This window comes from Apteryx rowi, unplaced genomic scaffold (assembly GCF_003343035.1).
Source record: "Apteryx rowi isolate R43461 unplaced genomic scaffold, aptRow1 scaffold_228, whole genome shotgun sequence".
NCBI lineage: Eukaryota > Metazoa > Chordata > Aves > Apterygiformes > Apterygidae > Apteryx > Apteryx rowi.
In genome coordinates, this window is record NW_020448619.1 from 982,191 (window position 1) to 1,009,214 (window position 27,024).

General features: G+C 40.3%; 2 protein-coding genes across 2 annotated transcripts in view; one reads left to right on the forward strand and one right to left on the reverse strand.

Moving 5' to 3' along the window:
* STXBP5L (syntaxin binding protein 5 like) overlaps positions 1–761 on the forward strand; it is a 216,844-nt gene extending 216,083 nt beyond the window's left edge. The window contains exon 27 of the mRNA XM_026065486.1: positions 336–761. Coding sequence (XP_025921271.1) covers positions 336–377 — 42 coding nt within the window. The 3' untranslated portion in view covers positions 378–761. The remainder of the gene's footprint in view (positions 1–335) is intronic.
* A 975-nt stretch (positions 762–1,736) lies between these two features.
* Positions 1,737–27,024, reverse strand: part of POLQ (DNA polymerase theta) — an 82,198-nt gene continuing 56,910 nt past the window's right edge. Inside the window, exons 30-41 of the mRNA XM_026065487.1 lie at positions 25,097–25,234; positions 23,547–23,721; positions 22,626–22,761; positions 20,761–20,879; positions 19,573–19,757; positions 19,094–19,205; positions 17,388–17,512; positions 15,752–15,905; positions 13,872–13,987; positions 7,953–9,783; positions 6,647–6,754; positions 1,737–2,620 (exon numbers count right to left, since the gene is read on the reverse strand). Coding sequence (XP_025921272.1) covers positions 9,670–9,783; positions 13,872–13,987; positions 15,752–15,905; positions 17,388–17,512; positions 19,094–19,205; positions 19,573–19,757; positions 20,761–20,879; positions 22,626–22,761; positions 23,547–23,721; positions 25,097–25,234 — 1,374 coding nt within the window. The 3' untranslated portion in view covers positions 1,737–2,620; positions 6,647–6,754; positions 7,953–9,669. The remainder of the gene's footprint in view (positions 2,621–6,646; positions 6,755–7,952; positions 9,784–13,871; positions 13,988–15,751; positions 15,906–17,387; positions 17,513–19,093; positions 19,206–19,572; positions 19,758–20,760; positions 20,880–22,625; positions 22,762–23,546; positions 23,722–25,096; positions 25,235–27,024) is intronic.

The window sequence follows — 27,024 nt, forward strand, 5'->3', positions numbered from 1 at the left end:
TCTCTGCTGACTCTTACTCTTCCATAAAAAGCACAGAGGTAAATTAGTTAAAGTTCCTCAGGAAAGATCTTTTAATGAACAGGAATAACAGGTAAGTCTTTTTCTTTTTTTGTAGAAATGTAACAATTATGAAATTAAAAGTGTCTCAGCAGAATCAAGACCTGGTGACAAAGTAAAGCATTGTGTTGATGTTTCTTTTTTACTATAAGGTTTGTGACAGTTAGTAAATCGACCCAAGTCATTTGTGATACTAGGGTAGTAGACTTGTACCAACCACTTTACCATACACAGGGCAGTTTTATATCCCTTTGTTTGTTTGTTTCCCATTTCTATAGGTGATGCTGAAATATAAGGACAAAAAATGGTACCAGTTTTAGACTTTTAAGGAAGCTACTTGTGGCTTTACTAAGAACACTGTTCAGGGAAGCGACATTCATTCCCAAATCTACAGTCACTGGTCAGAAACAACTATTTTTCTCCTAGAAGATGTTTTCCTGTTACTCAATTGGATTCATCACAGTCGGAGTCAAGGAGAAATTTTACAGACTGTGAGATGGAAGCCAGAATCATGTGCATCCTACTCCAACACCTGGCTTATGCAGCAGCCAATTTTCTTCCCAAATGGAACTCAACCAGCACTGTGGCATGTAGTTTTTCAGAAGCTGTAGGTATGAACCAAGTGGGGAGTGTGTCTGGTTAAAAATATTCTGTACAAACTAGAATGTTAATGCACTTATAAAACTTGCATGACTAATTGACAAAAAAAAAGAAAAGAAAATAAAAGAAAAAGAAAACATGTTGTGACTGAAGAAAAACAGGATTTATTTCTATTCTGAGCAAAAAAATACTTAAACAACAAAAGTGTTTATTTTTAAAATGACACTATAAAAAGCCAATACATTTCAAGCATGTTTGCTACTGTTCTCAACAGAAAAATGAGTTGAGCTGCATTTTCTTATCTATTTATTTTCCTTGAAAAACCTAGCTTGAAATCAGTGCTGTTTGATTCCTAGCAGAAGAATAAATAACTTCAAAATCCTGTGCCCAAAATCACAGCTTTTTCAAGTAGCTAGACAGGTACTAACTGAAATGTCATTTAAACATGAGAGTAGACAGTTTATTTGCAATCCAGAGCACATGAAATGTCATCCTTATCTGTACTACCTTATCTGTAAAATGTGCTCTAGATTCATCTCAGTTGTCCTTGAAGGGGGCTATGGCATTTTTCATCCCAGTAGTTTCTGTATCACTTGGTTGCCTTATTTCTCAGTAGTAGGAATAGAAGACAAGCTTATGAAATCACTTTTGAATTTAGCAAAGGTGGAAAACAGTGCTATGAGGTAGAGAGTCCTGTCAGTTTCCACTCAAAATAGCTGCTCAGCAGCTTGCAGAACAGGGACTTTCCTTAAGCAGTAGGTTGAAATTATGCTAAGGAAACTGCAGAGTAACCCCCGTAAAGCTGGTGGACAGAGATCACAACAGCAAGACTAAAAGATGGGCCTGGGGAGGAGCATGAAAAAAAACTATCAGCGTATGGCGCTGAACTGGCACATACATAAAATAACACTACATGTGCGTGGCTATTAGATTTTCTGCTCACATTGCTAAAAGTAATTTGCTTCTGCTTCAAAGTGGCTTGTTTGGTTTCTACAGTTGAACTCTGCAGAAAACTCACCAACTTGCAGATACAGAAGAGAACAGTAAGTAGCACCTATTACCTATTTACATGAACAGACTCCTATTCCACTTGAGTATGATGCAGTTACAGCAGCCTACAAGATCTTGACTTTCACAGAGGCCAAGTGTGAAGTTAGAAAAAATTTCCACAATTAGTTTCAAAACAAGGCACCAAAGGCCTGTTTTCATGTACCTGGATCTAAGTTCAAATAAGAAAAGAAGAGTGAGGAAAAGGAGAAAAAGCAGCATTAAAAAAATTTCTGAAAAGAGAAACAGCCTCTGTCCCTTCAAGGAGTCTTGACTGACACTTTGATGCAGACAGACAGCTCCCCTCCTAACTAGATCTTAACTTCACTGGTGTTTGCATCATGCTAGTGTCAGATGAGCTCTCTCAAAGATGCCTTCCCCACACCTTTCATTTTCCTTTAATAAAATGGAGCCCAGGAAATTGTACAGTGCTGCAGGTTCCAGAAGTCTGGCTTCACCATCAGCCCAGCTGTGCAAGTTAAAGGGACGGAACAGATCTGAGGTGTTAAGTGGTAAATTCACATGGTAGCACAATAGGAATTCTGTGCTTTACAGAATTTTTACATTTCTTTGTGGACAAAATCAAAATTACAGCTCTGACAGCTCTAGCTCAACTGGAAACGTGACAAGACAAGTTTCTCTCTCTGTCATGGGAAAAACTGCACTATAACTGTAGAAACTAAAAAACTAAGATGGTAGAAACTTGTGGGAAAAAAGGTCAAAGTCTAAGCAATGCCTGGGTTTCTGCTCAGAATTAAGGAGTTGTAATTGCCCATGACCGAACAGGATGTCTGTGTGTGTTCCAGGAAACAGCAAACTCACCACTCTGATGCCAGTCTGAACCAGGTTGAAGAACTCCTTCCTGATCACAGAACTAGCCCCTTGCATATGATGAAGAATCACTGTAACAAGGCATCTAGAATGACAAATAAATGAGAACATTATAGCAATTCTATTTTCTGTGTAAATGTATATCCACTCTGCCTGTACTCTGGCCTGTACTCCTAAACCACTGAACTCTGGGCAACAAAATCATTTTGTGCACCCAATCCTTCAAACCCTCCAACCAACTTTATAGACCTTACTCTTCCTAGCTTCTCTGCTTCTATGGAGAAGCTAAGTAGTCTTCATTAAAAGCAAGGCAAGGCCATTCCACCAGTTTGTTCTGTAACCAGCCCTACACTTGCTTCTGCACTAACACACTGCAGATGAAAAGGATGTCTTCAAGTATGGAACTTGTACACCCAAGGCTACAGAGCCAGCTTCCACTACAAGTTAGCGTAACATGTCAGCTTCTAGGAAAGCAGCCCAGGTGAGTGCTAGCACCTTGTGATCAGGCCACAGTTGGTACACTTAAATGACAAGGTAGCTACTAGTTCTACATAAATTTTCAGTAGGTTGTACTTCGTGTAGGTTGCTAATATTGCAAAGGTCTTCAGTACCTTGATTTCAGTGGAAGTGTCTTCAGGCTGGAGCTACAGTGCACTCATTTATGACTCAAATGCAAAAACATAAGAGCAACTTTTAGTTACTAATCACTACAGCATGCCCAGAGAGAAAAGTGTCTTCAATAAGTCATTTACACCATGTCTGACTTGCTTTGGCAGCAGTCTCTAACTTAAAAGCAGGGGAAAAGCCTGCCAGTAGACTTTGATGTGCATTTTTATGCAACAGAAAAATGAGGATTTAGCATCCCTCTAACTTGCCATTTTTAATAATAGATTCTTTTAAGCAACTTTTTTCTAGTACTCCTCATGAGGTCACAGCTGTATCTTGCTTTCCACTCTCACGTATTTTACATATTTCCAGACAGTTACAAATTACTATTTCTGTTAGGTTCACCACTTGTGACTATAATTATCAATTTTCTTGTAGTCTGTAGAGATCTGAAAAGTTGTATATGTTTGTATATAGAACATTCTATATATAAAAATATATATATGTAATGTATATGTTGTATAAGTTTGTTAGTGCACACTGTTAAATGCTTTCTATCAAGATTTACCATGTATGTGGAAAAAAAAAAAAACCCTTCACTTAAAACTTCAGTGAGGGAGGTAAAACTCTTGCCTGGTTGATTTCTTGTGAAATGAGGGGGAGTGTGGGATTTTTGAAAGGCCTGACCTAAACTTTATTAAAGACTATTAATGAAAGTAATGGAGATGCAGCATTCAGAGCAACAAACACAGCATCTGACTTTACTTGCTCCAAGAAATTTAAGGACACTAGCTGTCACTGTGTATGTTGAAATCATGTGCTTTCACCTTTTCCACTAGGACAGCACCAGCTCAAGCAAAACCCTAAACTTAAAGTTATCATCAACATCTGAATCCTGTTACAGTAGACCGGATTGGCTATAAGTATTTCCTAAATTTAAAATGCTTCTTCTTCATTTGGATACCTTTCTCACTCACATATCCCAACCCCATCTGAAAACCAGATACACAGAACTTGCAAGAGCACACACATATCTCCAGGTTTGACCAGATTTATTTACCCCTGTGCATAGAGCTGTAGATACACAGAGTATCTGCTAAATTAGATTCTTTACATGTTTTCTTTAAATGACAGTAGGCAAGTCTTCAATGAAGTACAAGCTATTTTATTTAAAAAAATCCATTCCTAGAGTTATAAATTTAGCTTCAAATCTTGAATTAAAAGCCAAGCTAAAGGAAATACTGAGTATCAGGTTTTGTTTTGTAAAATCACCTGTTTTCTAAATGATTTTTTTTACAGTCCTAAAATTCAACTATTTACATTTTGAATAGAAGTGAGCTGACTGCACTCCTAAATATCAATTAGACATTCCCTGTATTATCAGAATATAGCTTCTTACATAAATATTTAAAAGAAATACTCTATTTACTACACATATTGTATAAAGTTATCACATATAGAAATTCTCTAAAATAATCTACATATTCTTTTTACAGAAGCCATCTCACACCTAAATATGTATATTATAATGAAAATACACATACAAAAATTTTTTTTTAATATTCAGTTCAAGAAGTGAAAAAAATATTGCAGCTTAAATAAAAGCTGTATTCAGCCTCAGGACTCCTCCATTTATAAACCGTGTGTATTGTAACAGAAGCAAAAAGCCAGATTTCATTTAATTACAAGCCCCTTAAATACCCTGTCCCTCCTATATCATTTTCCATATTCTAAAGGTGAATTCAAGCACAGTATATTTCAGTCTTGAATGTTTTTTGCCTTGGTATGGTCTTAGTAAGTACACACTCTCTCTCATTAAGGAACTACATGTGGCCATTTGTAGTCAGCTCTTCACGTAGGTGTATATGCAATAGTCAGGTAAACAAATATTTTCATTCATGTGTTTTGTTTTGTGAGTAAATCAACAAATCAAACATTGTACTTTTTTAAATAGCAACCAATATTCAGATTCAGTGTCAAAAAAGCGTGGAGAGATTACATGTGGGTTTTGTTAACAAGTCATTGCCTATATTTCAGAATGAAGACTAATCCAGGGTGAACTGCACGCTCCTGTGCTAACCATTTCCTTTTTCCACAGATATCCTAAATCAGCATCACAAAGGGAAAACTAAGGCACCTTTGACTGAAGCTGTTTTGAGTCCCCAATAAAAACAAAGAAAGAAATATATGGGAAAGAAAATAAAGAATTGATATTAGTTGGTGTAGATCTCTCTTTTTTTCAACCCTTATTCCTAGATTCTTTATAGTATTTCAAAAAGTGCCTTGTATGTGTAACAGCTTTGCATGGAATTTACACTACTAACTCACTCAGGAATTTGGAAAATCCAGCCACAGCTGTTACTGAGGTTAGGAGGACTATATGCCTCCCTCCAACAGTTCAAACAGGAACAAAACCTGAACCCCAGCTAATGTTCTTATGCTTTACTCTGTGGAGCTCATATTCCTAATATCAGTCTTCAGGAATATTAACCTTGTACCTGGACTTCTTATTTTACTGAGCATACCCTTCATGTCACCTCCACCTCTGTGTTAAAAGCAGTCATTTACAAGTTGAAACATACTGCTCTTATCTGACATGCAAATGCAGAAGTCCCAAATCACTGTCAATTCTTTCTGTACATCAAGTCATCGCACAAGCCTCAGACCGTCTCCTTCTTCTCTCAGAAGGGCAGAAACAAGCTTATTTAAGGGCAGTTACCAACAATACAATACAGTTGTTCTGCCAGTAGAGGCTCAAAAGTGTCAGTCAAAGCTACTGAGCTACTCGTTCACCCACCCGCTTTTCAGTCAGATTTATAGGAAAAAGTATCAGGAAAAAACTCTACAACTCTCTTGTGATGAAATGCAAGTAGCATGAGAGAAAAGCAAGAGGACTAAAACTGATGAGATCACTAGCATATTATTTTTTGTCACATGCCTCTCTCTCCCACCATTACCCAGCTAAAAGAAAGCGCACAGAGCACTTCTAGTAGGCACCAATATAAGGAAAGAAAGCTTCAACAAAAAAACAGACCAAGACAGAACAAGACTGTGGTCTACACATGAAGAAAAGGACCAAGCAGCTGTCTCAAACATCAATGGAAGGTGTTCATGCTACTAAGCCTGGGAAAATTCTGCCTGATAAAGAAAGGGGTTCAGAACATGCACTTTGGTTCCAGTTGTAGGTTGAATGGGAATTTGAATCATTTTGACCAGAAAGCTGATAGGAACTGAATGGAACAAGGCTACTCAACAACTTAAGGGCATTGGCTCTCTGTGTGAGAAGGTAGCTCATGCTGGTTCCCACGATGTGAAGATGTGTTCCTGGTGACCACAGTTTTTTGTTGTTATTGGGTCCTATCCCAGTTTATTTTGGCAGACAATGACCTACCTAGTGGTCCATCAGCCAGGCATGGGCAGAACAGAGCACACTGCAGAACTAGGCTGCAGTAGCAATTCTGTGTACGCTGAGCAATGGGGCTGCTGTAGTAGACGTAATTCCTACCCCTTTCTGCAGTGTTCATCCAGTGTAAAGTCGTCATCTTCCTGAGCTGCTGGACCATGTGGTATTGTATATGCTGCGCAGTGCCAGCTAACAGAAGGCAAAAGTGGACTGCAAAGAGAGACACAGACATCCTGAGGAACTGAGAGCAAACACAGATGCAGCGCATTCTGTCTGCGAGAATACCAAGAATAACCTGCACACTGGTTAACAGGTCCTGAGTTACAAGAAAACCCAGTTTCCAACTATACGTTGGCCTGGGCCCTTCACAGGAGAGGGGGAACAAAAAATAAATACGCCAGCAGCCAACCTATTTTTGGCTTGCCTCCCAACTTCAGAAAAAAACAGGTATCTTCAGCTCAATCCAAGCAGCGCCCCTGCTTACCTTACCTAAGCCCTCTTCTGCTTCCCCTGCTTAGTCTCATTAATAGTTAAAATCTAATCAGAATTAAGGAATGTAAATAGCAGCAGTCAGGCAACAGCTCAGAACCAATTCTAATACTACTCAAATGAAGCAGCCGCCTCACTCACAGAGCAGTGGCCACCTTTTAACTTCTCATTTGCTCTAAATTACTGCTTAATTATAATGGATTCATTGAGTTTGTTTATCAAATAAGTTTAGTTCTGTGTCAGTCATTTTTATTGATTAACATCCACCCCCATACACAGTTTGTTGAGAACAGGCCTGAGGATCTATCCTTCTGCAATTCTAAAACCAGAATACAGCAGGAAAACATTGCAATGTGCCAAAGAACAAGCAACTCAAATTACAGTAACTCTAGTGAGGCCTGAAATACGGCACAGGTGTGTCACTGCATGACATCCAGGAACAGGAAATCATTAGGCCATGTGAACTGATAATGAATCCAACATAGCATCTCTACAGGCAGAGCACACAAATGTTCAGACAACAGGGTGCCAAGGCTCAGATCTGTTAATAACAAAAGCTTTAATAAGCTTGAAACAACTGTTTATCAACTGAATGATGTGGACAAAGATATCATCTATCAGGGTGACAGATGTGGTGTAGAGAGGGCAGAAATGAAACACACGCACACAGAAAAAAGAGAGAGAGAGAAAAGAGAGAGAGGGAGAGAGAGAAATCACAATGCAAAGTGAAGAATGAAACAAAAGTACAAAAGAGGAAAGAAGGTCAAGTCAGTGCTGAGAAGGGCAGTCAAGGCATCATTACCTAGCGCTCTGACTCAATACCATGTGTCTATTTTGCTGCACAACAGGCAGCTGGTAGATCAAAGTCCAGGATATGGCCTTTTGTACACAGGCCCCATTAACACCTTTTAAAACTCACCATGTTCTTGCAACCTCAGCGCCAGGTACTTCTGATGTCAGGATAATGGCTACCCCGAAAGCACCACATCTGAAGTTAACAAGTTCAAGCATGCTATCAGGCTGTTCAAAGGCAAGCGTGCATCATTTCAGCTCCTGTTGTAGAGGAAACTTCAAAAAGACACTTCTTAAAAAGGATCCAGCAGAAGTTGAGAAATGAGATGAGAGAATAATTAGGGACCTGAAAATTTCTCACAGGGGGCAAGAATGGAAAGACTGAGATTGCTTACTTTGTGCAAAAGCTGCAGAAGAGAGGACATGATAAAAAAATAGACATAAAGAATATTGATGAGAGGCACCTTACCTTCCTTTCTTGTAACATACAAGGGCCACATGATGAAAAGAATAAAATTCAGGGTCTGATACTGTGTTGAGTTAACAAAAATAGCTGAAGTTGTACAATTAATGCAATAATCTGGAAATTAAATTAAATCATGTGCTGTGAGGCTTAGCCAAACCTGAAGTTATCACTGAGGAGGGTAACACGAAATCCAGGCAGAATAATTCCCTGTGAGCTTCTTCTTCACCCCTTCTTCTGAAGCCCACTGACCTCAACGGGTCTCAGACTGCCTCAGTCCAATGAGCCTAGATTCCTAGAAAAACTCTCTACCTGCTCACTGGGACAGAGTCAAAGGCACGGAGGCAAAGAACAAGGTGAAATCCGAGCAATTTTTAGCAAGGCTACTAACAGGCATTGTATGAGGCTTTCCTATGAGACTGGTCTCTGAAGGGATAGGAGGAAAAAAAAAAAAAAAGAAGTCATGTCACCCACCGTTCAGGGAAACATCATTAATGCAACAGACCTCAAACACATCAGCAAGCTGTCACTCATGCTCATCAGTCCCAGAAGTTTTTCTTAGGAACTTACAATTTGGAGTTAATTTGGAGTTAAGTTTTTAATAGATCAGTTGGAGTTCAGGATTTCATTCTTTAAAATCAATGTTTCTGCTGATGGTTTTGTGTTAACTATAAAGAGTCCAAACACTGTCCCTCTCAAGACCAGTTTGCAAGGCAGCAATAGGAGGAAGAATTACACCAGTCAGTCAACAAAACACTTTCAAGGCCAACCAAGCACAGTTCCACTTGCTGTGAACACAGCACAGCTAGTCATCAAGAAATACAGCCACCTGTAAAGCAATTTCTGCACTTTGATATCTGCAGAATTCACTACAGAATGATCCCAGCAGAGGCCTGTAAAATCCAACATTACATGCAAACACAATGACAGTTTATTTTTGTCCTATATACAGTTATACCCAACCACTTCCAAACAATCTTTGCACTTTCTTTTAATAAAATATTCCAGCTCATTTCATGTGTAGAAAATTCATTAGGCTTTGGAGTGTGGGGGTTTTTTTTTGTTTTTTTTTTAATTACAAGAATAAGCATATTTTAACAGGAATTAATTTAAATATTATGCTTTAGCAATTAATTATTTCAGAGTTCTGCAAACATGCTTCATTACACAGTCTGACCTTTGGCAGGTTTGGCTTGGCGAATTCATACCAGCTTCCATGACACACTTCAGAAGGCAGTTTGTAATGCTGTCTGTAAAAAGAGGACGCAAGAGGATGGCACTGCGCCCAGGTCTGTCACTGCCTGTGAGTACACTGGCACTTGCCATGTCCTGTCCATGGTGTGTTTAGCCTCACCACAGGCAAGAAAGCCACATTTCACATCTAAAGCTCCAGGTCCTGCAGGTCTCCCCAGCTAGGTCCAATTTTCACTTTAACGTTCAGCTTTACCAAGAGTTTGACTGCGTTTTCCATCTCGTGCTTGACAATCCGAGCTACCTACAAGGAAATGCACAACATTAGGTCCTGCAGTGCTCTGTGCAAGGACCAATACACACAATCTCAATGCTCTGTTTTTCTGTCAATATCTGGGCTGCCCAGACACCTGGAGCTCTTTGCTGCATTTGTGTTTGCACTGATTTACTGCAGATGGGAATGTAACCAAACATTTTAATCCTGATTAGGATTTATGAATGGAGAAACTGTTTGGAGTAAGCAACATTTTATGCATTACAGAGCTGTGACTGGCGCCACGTTGGTGAAGACTACTTAGAAAACAGACAAGTGTACATTTCCACTAAACGCTTGAGTCCTGCAGAGCCCCCCCCATTCACACAGCTGCCTAACTGAGTATTCCATGGAGACTGTTCTGAAAACTTAAATGTCCTCAAAGCAAGGCAAAAAAATTCATAAAACAAAGAAATCAGAGGCAAAAAAATGTGCTCCTCCTCACTGTATCAGTGAGAGACACTCTGAAACACAAACTACAAACTGCTGGGAAAGCAGGGCATATTTAATGCAGGTGTTAGATACCACCCTGGTTTACTCTCACAATTTTGTTGAGACAGCTCCAGTAACTGCTTCCCCCAAAAGGTATTTTTAAGAAAACATTCATTTAACTACACAGTCAGGGGTCCATATGATATTTTTGCCTGTAACTTTTTGGATCATAGAGAGATTGTATTTCTTCCTGCCTGTCAACACCTGCCTTGGATAAAAGGACCCTCTTTCCTCCCCCAAGACCCACATAGTCCAGCCTGTCCTGGTTTGCTTACATGAATGAATCTTTCTGTCCACACTCATCCTGTGAGCCTTTCCACAGCAGAGTAAAAAAGGAAACCTTTGAAATGACTGAGGCCCTTCATCTCAGCTAGAGGGTCAAAATGGGAACTATTCAAGCTTTCTAACTCCCCAGTGCCTTCCCGCAATTCCTTCACAGGTACCCACAGTAGAAATTTCTCCATAATTTTTACTGGGAAAATGGAGGATGGGGGTTGAGGAGATCAAAGGAGAAGAGTTTACAACCATGCGAAGAACGAGATGTGCCTTCCAAAATACTATGCCTTTATACACCACATTTCAAAATGATCTTGATAACCTAGAAAAATGCTTTGAAACAGGATGTAATTCAGTACAGACAAGTACAAAGTAGGATAGAAAGCAGGATAGAAAACCAGGATAGAAATAATCTACTGTTCAAACACAGGATGAAGAATAACTGGCTAGGCAGGAAAAAAATGGCATTATCAGAGATTAAAAATTGAACAGAGTTAAAGCAAGGCATACTGTTGTGAAAAGAAAACAAACATGATTCTGGAATGTAGAAAAAGAAACTGCTGCTTGCGCGACACACAAATCAGTCTTCCACTCTATTCAACACTGCTACGGCCTTGACTGGAAGTTTTGGTCCTGATATCTTAAAAGAAATGTGAACCATTCAGAGAAGATTCTCTGAGAGCAGTCAGAGGTCCAGCACACACAGCCAGTGAGGAACATCAAATTAGGGCTGTTGCACCCAGAGCAAGGGAAGTTTAGTCTGCTGGAAAAGGCTGCAGGGGAGACACAAAACCCTGCATGAAGTTCCTGGGGAAGCTGATGGGATGGCCACGCACCAAAGTCATGACCTGGGGTTTGGGCTCTCAACTTCCCGTACACTGAGCAAACAGCACCATTTCCAATGTTCTCAATACCCATCCAAAGCACACTTAGAGGTACACTGGACAGCTTAAAAGCATAAATGCACTTATGCTGAGAACAAGTAAGCAGTTAAAGAGCATCTAGCCCTTGATTCCTAAACTAGTCCATGGCTCTATGTTCCTACCTGACACTCCATTACCAGGGTTAGCTCAACCAGCTCAGTCAAGCCACCTTCTGCTGTCTTTGGCAATGTGAGAGACAACCTTGCTGTAAGCCAGCAACCTAAAAGGCAGCTAAGAACAGCATATCGATTCTGGTGAAATCTACTAACCATGCTAGGATCATCTAGAAGACTTCAAAATAGGGAGATTTCCTTGCAAAAAAGAAATATGCAGCTGAAGTAAAATGGAAGATGGTATGTTACATTTAAAGCCCTACTTAATACATTAGAAATGATTCAGCTGTTTTGATCCCTACTTTCACTTTGACGCTCTGCACAGGCTATGAAAGTCCTGATATCCAAAGCTTTTCACACCTCTGGCAGAAGACAAAACATATTACCCTGATTTGGTCTTCTAAAAGAGGCAAAGCTATCATACTGATCTTACTGATTGACTGCAAATGAAAAGATGAAGATCACCAGAACTGTTTCTTTCAAACCATCTGTAAGGAGCCCAGATGCTCTGTTGACTGGAACATAAATTCCTAGACATACTGAAAGATATTTTCAGTTTTCTTGTATGCAATTTAACAGCTGGAAATAAACTGAAGCCATCATCAAGCATATGACCAAACTGACTTGTCAGACTAAGAATTGCTGCTGCAGCCAAGAAATACTTGATTTACTGTGTAATAAAACTTTTGTGCCACTAAGATGGAAAAAATAATCTCTCCAATACAGAAAGCAAGAAGTGCCCACTTCTTTTTCACTAAAATGTATTGTAGCAAGAGAGATCTCAAGAGATCCTTTCCAAACTCTATCCTTCTACTATAGGATAATTCTGAGGCTGCATTAGAAAGGAGGGCAGGCAATATTTTCACAAAGATCTTTTCTGACCCTAAAAACAATTAATCAAAAGGATTGGAAGTGAATTTCTGTCTCAGTTAGAAAGAAATCCTCAAGCAATAATCAAGCTAATTCTGGAACAGAAATGGAAAGCCTGAGACTAGGAAATATGCCTTGCATACATACACTGTTTTAAGTGACCGCCCAGAAAAATCTACAGACAGGAATATATCTGAAGGAAGTTAGAGAAGCTGGTAATACTTCCCATTGAAGCTGAGGCTGTTCTGAATCATATAAATAATAACAGTAATAATAAATATTAAGGAAATCCATTTGGCCTCAGTTCTTCTGGAGACACTATGACATCCTGGATCTAGCATCTAAAAAAGCAAAAGCCTATACACTAAGGGATTTCAGCCTTCTACAGAATGAAAATTAGGAGGGTTTTCATCTCTGAAACAGCCTCCCTAAATTGAAGAAGCATACATCTCAACAGTGCTGGCAAAATGAACAAATACTAGAGGTGGGATTCAAGAGAAAAATATTAAACCCTTCGTTTTTAAGGAAATTACCAAAAAAAAGCTCAAGCCAGCCACTATTACTAAAGGGTGTCTCAGTATAGCAGTTCCTGTTTGCCATGAGGAAATGACCTGGTGTTGTTTTGGACATGTACGTGGAGAACAGAAGCAGGGGAAAGACACTGCCAAGGTATGGGAGCACACCTTGGGAGCCCCATCCCTGGATTTGGGCTCAGGACTTAGGCAGACACTTCGCTGCCAACATATGATAATGCTTATTACTGGAAGCCATCACAGGGAAACCAGTAGGCCCAGGAGCATCTATACAGTGGAAGAGCACACACAGGGAGATATATTCACATGAGAGGTGCCATAAGTTGATACAGTATCTTTCTTGTATCTACCATGCTGCTAACTGCATGACATGCTGCCAGAGAAAGACAGGTAGGTAGGGAATGAGAAACCACGTACTGAAAGCAAAGAGTCCTCCTATCCCTACACAGGGTACAAACCACAGCAGTGACAATACCTGCACTGAGGTAGGCACAGAAAGACAGGAGCATAACAGGGAGGCAGAAATACCTTGGAATAAACCCTGGAAATTCCCAAATGAGAAAAGACTTCCCCTTACAGTATCAACAGTCATCAAGTCTTGCACAGAAGTTGCATGAACTGCCATTATAAGCAGCAAAGCACACATTTGGAACAGAAACTACAAACTTTTGCCTTGGAAATGGCTCAAGCCCAAAAATAATGGGCTCAAACATATAGACATAGTTTTTCATCCCATTCAACATTGTTTTCACAGACCTTTTGGCATACATCCAGAGAGGATCCAGAGACCAAAAGCCAAGCCCTTAGAAGGAGGGCTTGTTTGAAACATTGCAATGCAGTAGATGGCTGAAAAAGCAAGCGCACAACTGTACCTGGATGACATCGTCCTCTGCAACTTCATAGAGGAGTTCATCATGGAGCTGGAGAATAAAGAAACCTCCACTGACGGGAGGTAACATGCCTCTGCTTCTCTTCCCCTCTAGCCTTCCTACACAGGTGAAGAGCACGGTTTGTTAGATACCATTATACAAAGACATATTTCTTGTAATCAAAAAACCTGCACATATGCATAATGCTGAGAAAAAGAACATGAGGAACCTTAAAATGAAGAAGCCTGTGCATACAGATAAAAACACAAAACATTACTATTCTATCAATATTTGTACAGCTACTGAGGGAAAAATGTTAATGAAAAGCATTTTGGATATAAACATTTCAGCCTTAAATTATAAAAATGTGAATCAGAACAGAAAGAGACAGACAGTTGCGCCTCCTGAACCATCTGTTTTAAAAGTAAATTTTAAACAAAATTATGTCAAAGTTTAATCAGAACTTGGTTTATAACGTTCTCTCTGGCAACAAATTAGGATTCTGCTTTTCTTCCAAAATCATTTTAATGGCTAGTTCTAAAGAGCCAGTAAGACTCCTTCAACCCAGCCAAATGCAGTTATCTGAAACCATAGCTACTACTGATAAAAAATGAGCAGTCTTTGAATAAGCTAGTAAACATCTGACAAAACAGGATCCTGGTAGGCCATGCCTGCCAAAGACAGAATAGAACAAACTGTTCTATGGTAAAAGCCTTAAATAAAATAAATAAATAAATAAATAAATAATCCACACACAGACTCTGAAGTTATTTATCAGGTTAGCAAACAGGGGGATTCCGGTTCACAACTGCAGGAAGGGCTTCACCGCACCATAAATTCCTCACATAAACCTCACACTGAGGCAGAGCAACGCTGAAGAAGCCACATGCATTAGCACACATCTCTTTTGGGATGGGCATCTATAATTGCTGAAAGGGAATTCTTTCAAATTCTTGAAACAGACAATATTAGAGCAGAAAAAAACTGCCAAACGCAGATGCTCTCCTTCCTACAATTACACCGGACAAAGATCAGTAGCTTCTGGTTCTGGAGAGGTGGGAAGCTCCTCCAAGCATATGCCTTCTGCTTATAGCAAAGGTGCATCCTTTGCAGACCTCTGAATCTCGCCTCTCTAAAATAAAACTCCCTGACATATTTCTAGAGGTTCAACAATTATTTAGTTTTCTTTCCCAGGCCTAAGAATCAGATTCTTCACATTAAGACAGCTTCATGTTACAAGTTGAAGCATATGAACTATCAAACAAATGCAGCACGCTATCCCTTAAATTATCTTTCTAAAAATATATGACAGATGACTGTACTATGTTACAAAAGGTCTTCACAGCAATCCTCTGGGAATAAGTATCCCAGCATAGCTCTGCTAACTTCATCCAGAACAAATTCATGCTGATAAACACTTTGTATAACACTATTGTGGACTCTCTGTATATAGGTCAATATAGGTCAACAAATTCCAGACTTAATTCTAACAAAAAACGTACTGTTTGGAACAAGAAGTTGTTCCACTCTCTTTTCAATGCCTTTGAAGCCAGAGCATCTGGTTCAGTTTCTCCTTCCTATTTTTGAAAGAACCTGTAGTGGCATCACCGAGTATCACATATGTACTCCAATTACCAACTTTTGCAAGATGTACTTTGAGGCAACTGGGGTTTTTGATCACAGCATTTGCTTTAGTTTGTGTGTTGAGCAGACACTCTCCGTCCCTAGGATCGCTCTGCCTGTTAAACACAGGCTCACTGCTGTCAGGAAATAAAATTTGTCTCCCACCCCTAGCCCAAAGCCCCTAGCTTTTGGGGGCACTTTTCTTTTAATTTGTAACACCAGAAGTTTCACTCTAGGGTGCATGGCAGAGGTGAGCATACCAGTCTTATCTCTCTGGAATGAGCTCTCCAGATGTCCATGAGACTTGATCACAGAGGAGAAACCTTCCAGGCGCCTTTGAATGTTCACGGTGGCTGTTTTGACAATGTCAGCAGCAGATCCCTGAACAGTTGTATTCACGGCCTGTCGCTCTGCCTAAATAAAGATACTTGTTCTCAACACCCACCCAAAAAAATTAAATCCAGCATGTCACATGTAATTCATCAATAAATCAATCCATGGCCAAATGCAGGCATACTAAAATGTCCAGACAAAAGGTTAATTGTATCTGCCCGAGAGGAAAAGACGTAAGACTAGCTTCATATACAAAATTTTTCCAGGTGAATAAGAAAAGCAGGATTCCCACAAGTTTAAAATGTATTAATATCAAAGGCAATAACCTGTAAAAGTCACAAGCCACAAGATGGAGAAGCCTATACCCATGATAACAGAATTTCATGAGCACAGGAAAAATCAGTCAGTCCAAGTACCATGAGACACTTCTGTCTATTTTCAAAACTATCAGGAATGGACCAAAGGCAAGAAGCTGGAATTCATAGACTAATAATCTGATATACTGCAGCAAACCTTGACTACCAGATCATTCCAGCTGTGCAAAAACACACCAGACTACACTATTACACAATGGCATTTTTCCCCACACAAGAAATCTCTCTACCAATCCTCTCCTCAGAGAAGTACACTGTCTTGAGAGGTTCTTCCTTCTCCAGATTAGAACTGAAATGTATGCAAGCAAGTTATGAGGAAGCTGAAAGAAAATTCATTAACTGGTCTTTAACACAATTTTAAAGAATAAATGGAAGTTAAACAGAAGGTGCATCTGTTACAGATACATCTGTAACCTGTAGTATCCTTCAGATTAAATAATCAAATCATCTCAAAAAAAAACATTCTTTTGAAAGTCTCCTGGTTCCCCTTTCAACAACTTGAGGTACAAACTCCTCCACCTCCTCCCTCTTCTTTAATTCCACACGTTCTGATTCAGCTGCATACTGAGAAGTATAATGCTTCCTCCCCACAGAAATGCACCATCTCCCCAGGAAGCTAATTTGCTCTTACTGAAGTACAGCATCTATGACAGATGTGTCCAAAATGACCTTGAAAAAAAAATAATGTCAATGCATAGGTGTATGTTAAGTAAATATTTATCTAACCAGTTACACCAATTTTCCCCTTAAGGGAAAATGAGAAAAAGAATAAATACCCAAAAACACAGGACTTAAAATGCCCTTTCTTGTTCAAGTGCTGACAACATATAACATGCAAAGACTGCCGAGTGGGAGCAACTCAGCATGAAGAGTTAAAAACATTGCTATGTGGAGGCTTTTTAAAATCGTGTCCACTTATATCAATATATTACTCATTCCAGTTCCAACGTGGGAGTTATGAAATGAGGTTAGAACAGTGATGACAGCTGTACACCAAGCCACAGAAGACTTACGTCAAACAAATCATGACAAAAGCTTTGTTATTCAGAGAACAACTGAGGGAATAGTGAACTAAGTGAGAAGTGGAAGGTCATGACTAAAATGGGTGACAGACCCTATAAAGCTGCAGTTAAGGATATGCAAAAATGGATGCTTAGGAAAAAAAAAAAAAGTGCCGAGTTCAACACACATGAGCTTTACTGTAGGGGTTTGGATCTCTGATAGCTGGCAGGTATCTCCGTCTACCCAGAATGGTCTGCACAAACCCATCTCTTTTGCAGCTCCTCACTGTCTCCGTCAAGAATTTCTGAATCCCTGTGAAAAGAAAGAGAAAATATTCACTAACACAGCTGATGTTTCAGGTTAACTCCTCACCAGGGTCACTGGAAGGGGTCTGGGAAACCTAAAAAGGACAGAGGTAGGTAATGCTTTACATTTCCTAGACCCTGTCAGTGAAGGAGACAAAAGCACAAGATCACTCATTCAGCCTATTCTCAGCTCTGCTGGGTGAACTTACTAAGACTGTGAGGTGTAAGAAAATATGCATAGTGTCAGGACATCTGGCTGTGCAGTAGGAAGTCAGTTCTGCAGAGTGGCCAGACACAGAGCATTATACATGTATTGTTGATAATGGAGAGGTCAGGACGTGGAGCAGCACTGGAAAGACAAATAGTAGGAAGGGAGTAAGTTGAAAGTAGAAGTCAGAGCTCTTGATGCCTCGGGCTGCCTGATTTCAGACTGTCACTTCAGATTCTAGGATGAAACAAACTCACCCAGCTGTGCTCTGTAAGGAAAGGAGCAAATACATCAAGGGTGTTAAAAAGAAATGTAGGTCAAAGTACAGTGAGACAGGGAAAAGTCCTTTTCATTGCAAATTCAGATAATAACTGCACTGAGGTGGAAAAAGTTAACTTCAGACAGTTTCTTTCCAAGGTTTACAAAATGTAAAGCATAAGAGGAGCTATTCAAGACCAAGATTGACAGTGTTAGTTAATTCATTAGGTATGTAATTTAGTGTGTCAGCATGGCATTACATACAAGTGAAAACTGACAGGAAGAGAAGTTGCAATATAGTGGTCTTTACATACTGTAGAGTATGTGCTCACAGGTGGGCATGTGCTAAGAGGGGGAGAGGGCAGGAAGCCATTTCTAACAGTCTTCGAAGGACAGACTATCAAGAAGTTACTGGAGACTAAACAGACTCTTAATGGGACAGCATTTCTCACTTGAATAAACAAAGCCTGAATCTTCAGAACTTTATTTTCCAGCTCATTTCCAAGTTTTACATTTAGAGCTTGACCTCCATTCATTTTCTGATCGCAACTCTACTCTTTCTGTAGCTTTCCTAGAGAAAGCTAAGTCTTCTTAGAAATGCAACAATGTCTTTTTACAAAGTATTGAAGAGCTACTCTGAGAAGCTGGATAAAAACATAAGCGTTATATGAAAAACAGTTTAAAATTCAATGAAGGCAGAAGACAAGAACAAAAGAGATAAATGGTTGTATTTAAAACAATAAGAACTTTAGTGCAAAGGCATATTACGTATCCTTTAAAGCCATGTGTTTTAATAAGAAAAAGAATGTTTCTTATCCAGAAAGCTGAGTGCTTTAAAATTAATCCCCAGGGTTGATTAATTATTGAACAAAACAACAAAATAATTAATTTACTGAGCAAATAACAATGTGCTAAAGATGAATAAAACAGGACTTAGAGTACAACATTATGGAGTACCAAACAGCTCTGTTCATGCACCGGACTTTTTCAAAACTTCCTAAAAATGAAAAAAATTTTGAAAGGAATAAAAGTAGCAGAGGGCAGGGACAAATTTAGGATTTGAAGAGACATGAAGTGAAGGGGGGAGGGGGAAGCCCAATTCCTAAACGCCCATATCCTAACCTGTGTATCTGGATTTGAAGGATTCAATGTAGCTGGCAGCTTCATTTTCATCAATCCCCATCTGCTCGCCTAAAGATTTTGCTCCTATTCCATAGATGATACCATAGCAAATCTGCCAGAGGACAGTGAGAAGAACCACAATCATATGGTGAGCCATGCAGAGAAAGCAGAGCCAAAGCAAAATTTGAATCACTGGAAGACAAACATGTTGGGGCAAGGGCATGCACTGAAGAAGAGAGACTATCTCCAAGTACAAGCCATTCTTCCACCCTCATCCCCCAAAACCCAGTCAGCACCAGTTGAAACTTGCTGAAACTGGGAGGACATATAAAGCAACTACTAAACAGCTACTGGCCTGAACAACTCCAGTCACACCTGAACCCAAACCGAAAATCTTACTGTTGTGCTTCCCTGATGTTTTGATTACCAAACCTTCCTGCTCATAAGGTTGCTGCATAATTATTTTTCCTAAAAATTACCTGCTTAGCTTGTTGCCTGATGCTGTCTCCAACAGCTTCAGGATCAATCATTTTCCATTCTGCTGCAATCCTCTTAAAGACATCAATACCTCCGTTTAAGGCTTGAATGAGTCGGCAGTCACTAGACAAGTGAGCAAGGATCCTCAGTTCAAGCTGAGAGTAATCAGCAGCCAAGATTAAGCCACCTGAAGTCAACAACAAGTTAGCCTGAAGCAATATTATTTCATAAATTACTCCAATCACACTCCAACCACATGATCACCATCCCCTGAGAAACTGAAGGCCTGAATCCTATCTTCTTGACTGTTGCCATCATTTATGCACCTGTGATACAAGTGCAAAGAGCACACAAAGTAGCACATGCTACTAAATCAGAACTTTCCCTCATGCACTGGAAGCAGCTTTACACAGGCATAAACAGCTATACACAGTGAAAGGGACTAAAACTTCTTAGGTGTTCTACTTGCACCTTCTGCTCTCAAAGTTTTCCACATCCATTTCTATGCAACTTTCTACATGCACACCTGGAGATGCATGACATGGGATGAAAACTCTTACTTCAGCCAGCCTCAATCTGTTTTCTTGTGAAAACCTTTATGGGTTGCTTCTACCACTGCTGAAAGTCTTACCAATCAGCAGTAAACATGAAATCAAATTCTTGCCTGTTTCCCCAAAGCCCAAGCCTGCCTGCTTACCATCCAGCCCCTACATCTAGGCCCCATCAAGTACTACCAGACAGGGATCTGTTCAGGCTTCAGTGAAAGAGTCTAGCACCTCATATGAATGATCAGCACAGGGATCAGACCAGCAGACTTGTACTGAGCCAGGGCAGGCAATGTGACTGACGTTAGGAACTTTTCAGCAAATGTTAGATAAGACCGCAATTTGTGTCTTATTGGCTGCATAAGTATAGTTCCTTAAAAACTATATATTCTTAAAGAGGGAATGGAAGCATGAACATTTGAATCACAACATTTGAGTGCTTTCCCCAGTTGAAATGCTCTCCTTTACAGTCTCCTTGCGAACAATTCTGAGGGCAAACTCTGTAACTACAGCACTGCTTTTCCAGGCAGGCTGCTCAAACTGATACATATTGTTACAATTTCTTTCACTCTTCATCTGATCTAAGTTTTTTTTGTTAGCTCTATTCTTAACAAATAGCTGGCACAAGCAGGATCTGGGCATTACCTGGGAAGGGAACAAAAGCATGCCTCATGCTAACAGAAAACGGGATTCCTCTTTCTTCAGCTCTGTCTTCAGCCTGAGCCTTGGGGCCATTAGGCAAAATACTGGAATGCTTTCTACCTCTGTGGAGACAAAGAGAATGACTGTACTTCACTGGGTTTAGAAACTGTGTTTAAAGATGTTTAATCATTTTTTCCACAAAGAATTAGTGAAAACAGAGACAATAGCCTCTATTCCATTCTTCCAGGGTAAGTTTTCTTAGTATATTCAGTGTTTGGCCCAAAGCTGGATAATTCCACTCCAGAACAGGTTAGATGAAAGTTCCCAAATCTGTAATGGGTGCAGTCCAGAAAGGTAGTTAAAAAGCCCTACAGGAATCCTAAAAATTCAACACCCCAGCTTGAGTGCCAAGTCTTCTCCCAATATCATTTTCATGCTATCACCCACACCAAACCATACCTAGTAGAGCCAGAAAAGATTTCCCCACAATACCACACACTGCGCACACACACACACTTGCATACACACATGCTCGCATACACACAAGTAAGCCTGCAAAAGCAGAGCAGAAGTTGCAGAAGATATATTTAGAATACATTGTACTCTTCCTCTCTAAAGACTGAGCAAAAAATTCCCCCAAAGCCAGCTGATTTTTTTCTGACCCTGAGCAGTCATCCCAGTTTAGCTGAATGAAAAAGGGCTTTTTACCACAATATAATTCAGCTATACTCCCTTGGTCAGAAGCTTCTTACAACAGGAGGAAGGAAAAGGCTGACAGCTGGGCATGCTACCAAGACAAAGGACAGTTCGGACTGAAGTTTGGACGGCCTGTCACCTGCAGACTTGGGCTGGTGACTACATGACATCTTCTTTTGTGCTAGCAGTCATTTTTGTACCTTTACGATTGCCCATCCTCCTAGCACAGTGGCTTAAGTAAGGAAAGTATTTCCAAAAGTCAGCCTGAGAAGCAGGCCTCTCAAAAAGTACAGCTAGCACTCCACTTCTCCAGTGGGCTGCTTCTCTTCAAGGAAGTCTCTAAGAACCCAGCACACTCTCCAACCATCCTACAAAGCTGCTGCAAGCTTGACCACTGCCAGAGCAACTCCTCAAACTGACACTTTTGCCTCCATGGTCAGGTCTTGTTCTGCTCCTGGAGAACAGAGACAATAGACAGGATCCTGTTACTCCTGTGCTCCCTTCCTTGACCCATTCAAGGCACGAGGATGTGCAGGGCACATAGAGGTAGGAGAAGAGATGCAAAGATGCATCTTGATAGCTCACCAGACTGCTATGCAATCGTTCAGGCATTTGCATGTAATGCTGTCAAAATAGGGTGTTTGGTTAGCAGAAACCAGATTTAGAACTGTTTTGCAATCTGGGTGCTTTTGCAGAAGGTGCTTTATAACAAGTAAAATTATTAACAGAGAACAAAAATACATTCACCCATGCTCTCTGACGCCAGGAGCTGCACTGCACAGAACAGCCGCACTTTCTTCTACTCCTGCCACAATATTCCCATCCTCTTTCAGAGGAGGTCCTTGAACCAGATTCTAATTTCAGTTTAGATCTTCACACTCAGGCTTTCCATTCAATAACAGGGAGTATAATGCTAATTTCACCTCTGTAGGGTTTCATAAAGAACTTCAAAAAGCAAATGGCAACATGGGGCCACATACTGTTATTTAGTCTTATTAGGCCTTTCACGTGTCACTGACATTTAGGTTCCCCTGAAATTGTAAGAGAAACACTGAGTAACGAGTCACACAGACATGACCACAGCTGCGGAGGAAGTCGTAAAAGAAAAATTTGACCACTCAACCAAATTAAGACAAGCAGAGCAGACAGAGGCTTTGCCAGGATCCTCCTACCTGCCCCCAGAAACAGCACGAGAATAACCATTTCCCTGGGCTCGGGAGGGTGGGCTCTCTTCAACCACCGTTGGCATTTCGATCTCAAAATCTCTTGGCACATTCTGGATATTTGGCTCTGTGAAAGTTATTCGACCTGAGAAGTAAGACAAGCCAGAATTAAGAAAGGGCCCAAAGGAGCCTCTCTAATCTAATATAGCAGAGCACATATCTGCATCTCCAACAACCAGGTGCTTCTGGGCAAAAACAAAAACTGAGGAAATGGAAGTATTGTTCCCACTGCTGATTTGTGAGCTAAGAAACCTGCTAAGAGAAGCAAGACCAAAACCACTGCCTGTCAAACACCTGTAAAAATAAATCCATTTTCCTGCCTTACTATGCTTTCATTCTAAACTAGAATGTCTTTCTGTGGTGATGGATGCTTTGCAGCTTTGCTGCTTTGCTTTTTCCACAGGGAATTACAGCTATAACAGCCTCTTGGATTCTGTTTTCAGCTTAGCCAGTATCTTCACCAACGTTGTCATAATTCTGTCCCTCATTTCCCTTACCTTTAAGGCAATTATATGTTTTTGTCATTTCTCCAGAAGATAGTGAGCAAATTTAATTTGGATTTAATGGGTTTGAGATGGTTTCCCCTGCAGCATTTTCATATCATCAATAAGAAATCCCAAAATCCTGGATCTGTTCTGGGGTCAAAGATTTACATGCTAATATGTGCAAGAAATTAATACTACTACTCCAGGAACACAAAAGCTATGGATTATAATGCATCTGGACTTTTAGAGTAGATTAATGTGAAACAGCTGTTTTAGTATTGTCACTTGGTTTGAAAGACAAAATAGGCTTCATTTCTTGTCTCTCCCCCTCAGGAAAGCTGCCAAAAATCAGTGACAAGGGAGGATTTTGCACACATTTCTTTACCTGTAGCTGTGTGAGTCTGTGACACTGGATATATCCTCTCCATTCCTAGTGCAGAATTGAAACGCTTTTCCCTCTGTAGTGGGAACACCACTTTAGTAATAGCATTGTTGATCCTTCTCCATTCCAGTATCAGCCCTGGCAATGGGTGAAGTACCTTTAATTTCTCCAAAACATCCTTGAGGGGAGAAAGGGCTATAATTAGCTACCTTAAAAGCTTAATTATTAAATACAGTTTTTGCGGTTCTGCAGGGAAAAGCAACTTCTTCACCCGCAGTGAGTTTCCAAAGTCATTGCTTCAGTATCACATGGACATTCCCCCACTTACACTGCCTACACCTGGGCAATGAAAGCACTATGAGACACAGCTGCAATATATCACACACAGCAAAGCAATCACCTCTCTCTGGACTTTGGAGTCCTCATCACCACTCTTACTCTGCACCAACAAATAGGTCACCTGAAATGGTCAAATAAATCATCACTTGCCACGGGTCCCCTATGTTGTCTCCTCTCGCTCAGTGTTAATGCTGCTTCTCCTCCATCTTCTTGCGTATTTCTCTCCCTGTTCTCTCCTATCCGTATGCTAGGAACACATAAAATAAAGCCCTCAACCATGCTCCTTGCAAGACAAAGCTAACAATAAAATCCTTTTAGTTAACATCAGAAACATGAAGGGACTAACAAGAATTTCAATCAATTCCACGAGGTCATTTCTCAAAATAACCCTTTTGTATACAGCAAGTAGCTACAGACTCATCGCAGAGGGAAGGAATCCTCACTTCGCCTTTTGCTCCCTGCCGTGCCACCACTACACACTCACTTCTTCACTGCCACTTGAGTTTCAGAGATCAGTACTTGCCTTCCAACCACTAACTATATTGAACAAGGGCAAAACTAAGAAAACAACACAAATGAATGAGTCCTGAAAACAGCAAACTTACATGCATCTGCTAATACCACTTGTCTGACAACAGCAGCCATTAGCCTGAGGTAATTGGTATTAATATACCAATATTAATATATTTAGTAACTGGCAAGGTTTTCAAATATATACAAGCTTCTGATATGTTCAGTTTGATAGGTCAGATTAACCATTCTGAAAACAGATTTTCTGAAGCACAAAACATAGATATAGTAGTAACAAGCAGGGAAAATACTGTGTTTAATCACCTTATTTAAGTCTATTTCAAGCAGATGTTGAAAAATTCTTCTACTATTGGCTTTACAAAATTACTGTGCTATTTTGGTCTTATACTTTGTTCTGCAAACCAAATTCTGCCTCATTTATTCTTACTGAAGCCTTCTATTTATAGTTATGTCCTCACTATATTCAGGCCTCCAAAGAGTAGGAGGAGTTAACAACTCTGCTAATGGAGAAGGCAGAACTCAGTTTGAATTTCCAGTGGTATCTGGAGGAGCAGAAGGCAGTAGAAATTTACTATCATTTAAGTCAGCAAATCTAACTCTGATGCACCCAGGGAGCAGATGTGTGAATTAAGAGGGAGTTATTTTCACAGTCACTTTCAGACTAGAACCAGACTTTACTGCACCTTGGTTGTACTGAACTGCTTGCTCAACCTAATCCTGTTCCCATTAGCAGTTGCTCTTCTGGCACAACCCAGAGTTTTCTTGTTCCCTTTAACTTTCACATCTCCATTTTGCAGCAACTTCAGCTCCAGGAACAAAACCTGAAAAAGGCCAGCATTTCCAGTCAGTTTCTGTATGCTGCTCTCTGGAGAAAACAAAGAGTGACTGAGCATTTAAACAGCTTGTATTCTAACCAAAGGATAGTACTAATGCTTCAGGTAATTAAAAAGCTGATTAAAGATCTGTGCTATCAAAGTCATTCCTCCTTATTTTAATTAACTACGAAACAATCTAAAATCTCATTTTCTAAATACTGTAGGTTTGATTTTAGACGTATGTTTTTAGAAAAGGTAATTAACTCCATCCAATAAATGAGGTTACTGCTGACAGCCAACTGTAATGAAGTATGGAGTTAAAATGACTAAAAATGGGAAGAACGTTGGCAGAGAAAAGAAATCTTAGCAGGGAACAGGCTTCAGAGCAACACAAATGGCACAAAAGGAAGTGGTCACAAATACTTTTTCAAAATAGCTTGAGTATTAGTTTTTCTAGCAATTTGCCAGGAAGTAGAAAATGAAGTATATGTTCACTTGTCAAGAGATACAACAGAGATCTTCATTTTTCAGTCTATGTTTTCATGTAGCATAACACACTATTTAACACCTATTGTGTTTCATTTCACAGGTGGCAGAAGGGAACAGAAGTTGTTTTCTCATAGATTTGTGTAGCACAAAAGTTTTACAGGCACAAAATTAGAAGGGGGTAAAGCTCTACTAATCGATACAAGATACGTCACATGGTTCCTAACAAAATTTCAACATGAAAAACAAGCTTCCACAGTTCAGAAAACAGCAGTTCAGAAAAGCTTTTCTTCTCCTTTTCCCTGAAGCAGAGTGAAAGTAGACCAGAGCATTATTTCAGGAGTTCCAACTGCTCTTATACTAATGTTATGGAGCAAAATTTCTGTATTTGCATCAAAGGAGGAATATTCTTGTGGAGCTGCTTCTAGCGATGGCTGCTTGCAAACTTTGACTACTATGAAAGCGGGAAAAAGCAGGGGGGAGGAAGTGAAAGCAGGAAAAAGCGGGGGGGGAAGTGAAAGCAGGGGGAGAGCAAGGGGAGAGTGGGGAAAAAGCAAGGGGACAGTGGGGAAAACGAGAGGGAAGGGGGGATGGGGGGAAGTGAAAGCGGGGGGGGAAGCAGGGGGAAAAAGTGAAAGCGGGGCAAAAAGTGAAAGAGGGGGAAAGGGGAAGGGAAAAGTGAGAAAGCGGGGCAAAAAGTGAAAGTGGGGAAAAGCGGGGGGAAAACAGGGAAAAAGTGGGGAAAAAACTGACAGCGGGGAAAAAGTGAAAGTTGAGGAAAAGTGGAGGGAAAAGCATGAAAGCGGGGGGAAAAGTGAAAGTGGGGGAAAGTGGGGAAAAAATGAAAGCAGGAAAAAGCAGGGGGGAAAAGTGAAAGCAGGGGGAAAGCTGGGAGGAAAAGTGAAAGCAGGGGGGAAAGTGGGGAAAATAGTGAAAGCAGGGGGAAACTGGGGAAAATAGTGAAAGCGGAGGGAAAAGTGCAGAAATTAGTGAAAGCAGGGGGGAAAAGTGGGGGGAAAAGTGAAAGCGGGGGGAAAAGTGGGGGGAAAAGTGAAAGTAGAGAGAGAAGTGAAAGTGGGGGGAAACATGGGGGAAAAGTGAAGGTGGGGGAAAACGTGGGGGAAAACGAAAGTGGGGGGAAAACGAAAGTGGGGGAAACGTGGGGGAAAGTGAAAGTGTGGAAAAAATGGGGAAAAAGTGAAAGTGGAGAAAAACGTGGGGGGAAACTTGAAAGTGAGGGGAAAGGTAGGGAAAAGGTGAAAGCAAGGGAAAAAGTGGGGAAAAAAGTGAGAGTGTGGGGAAAAGTGGGG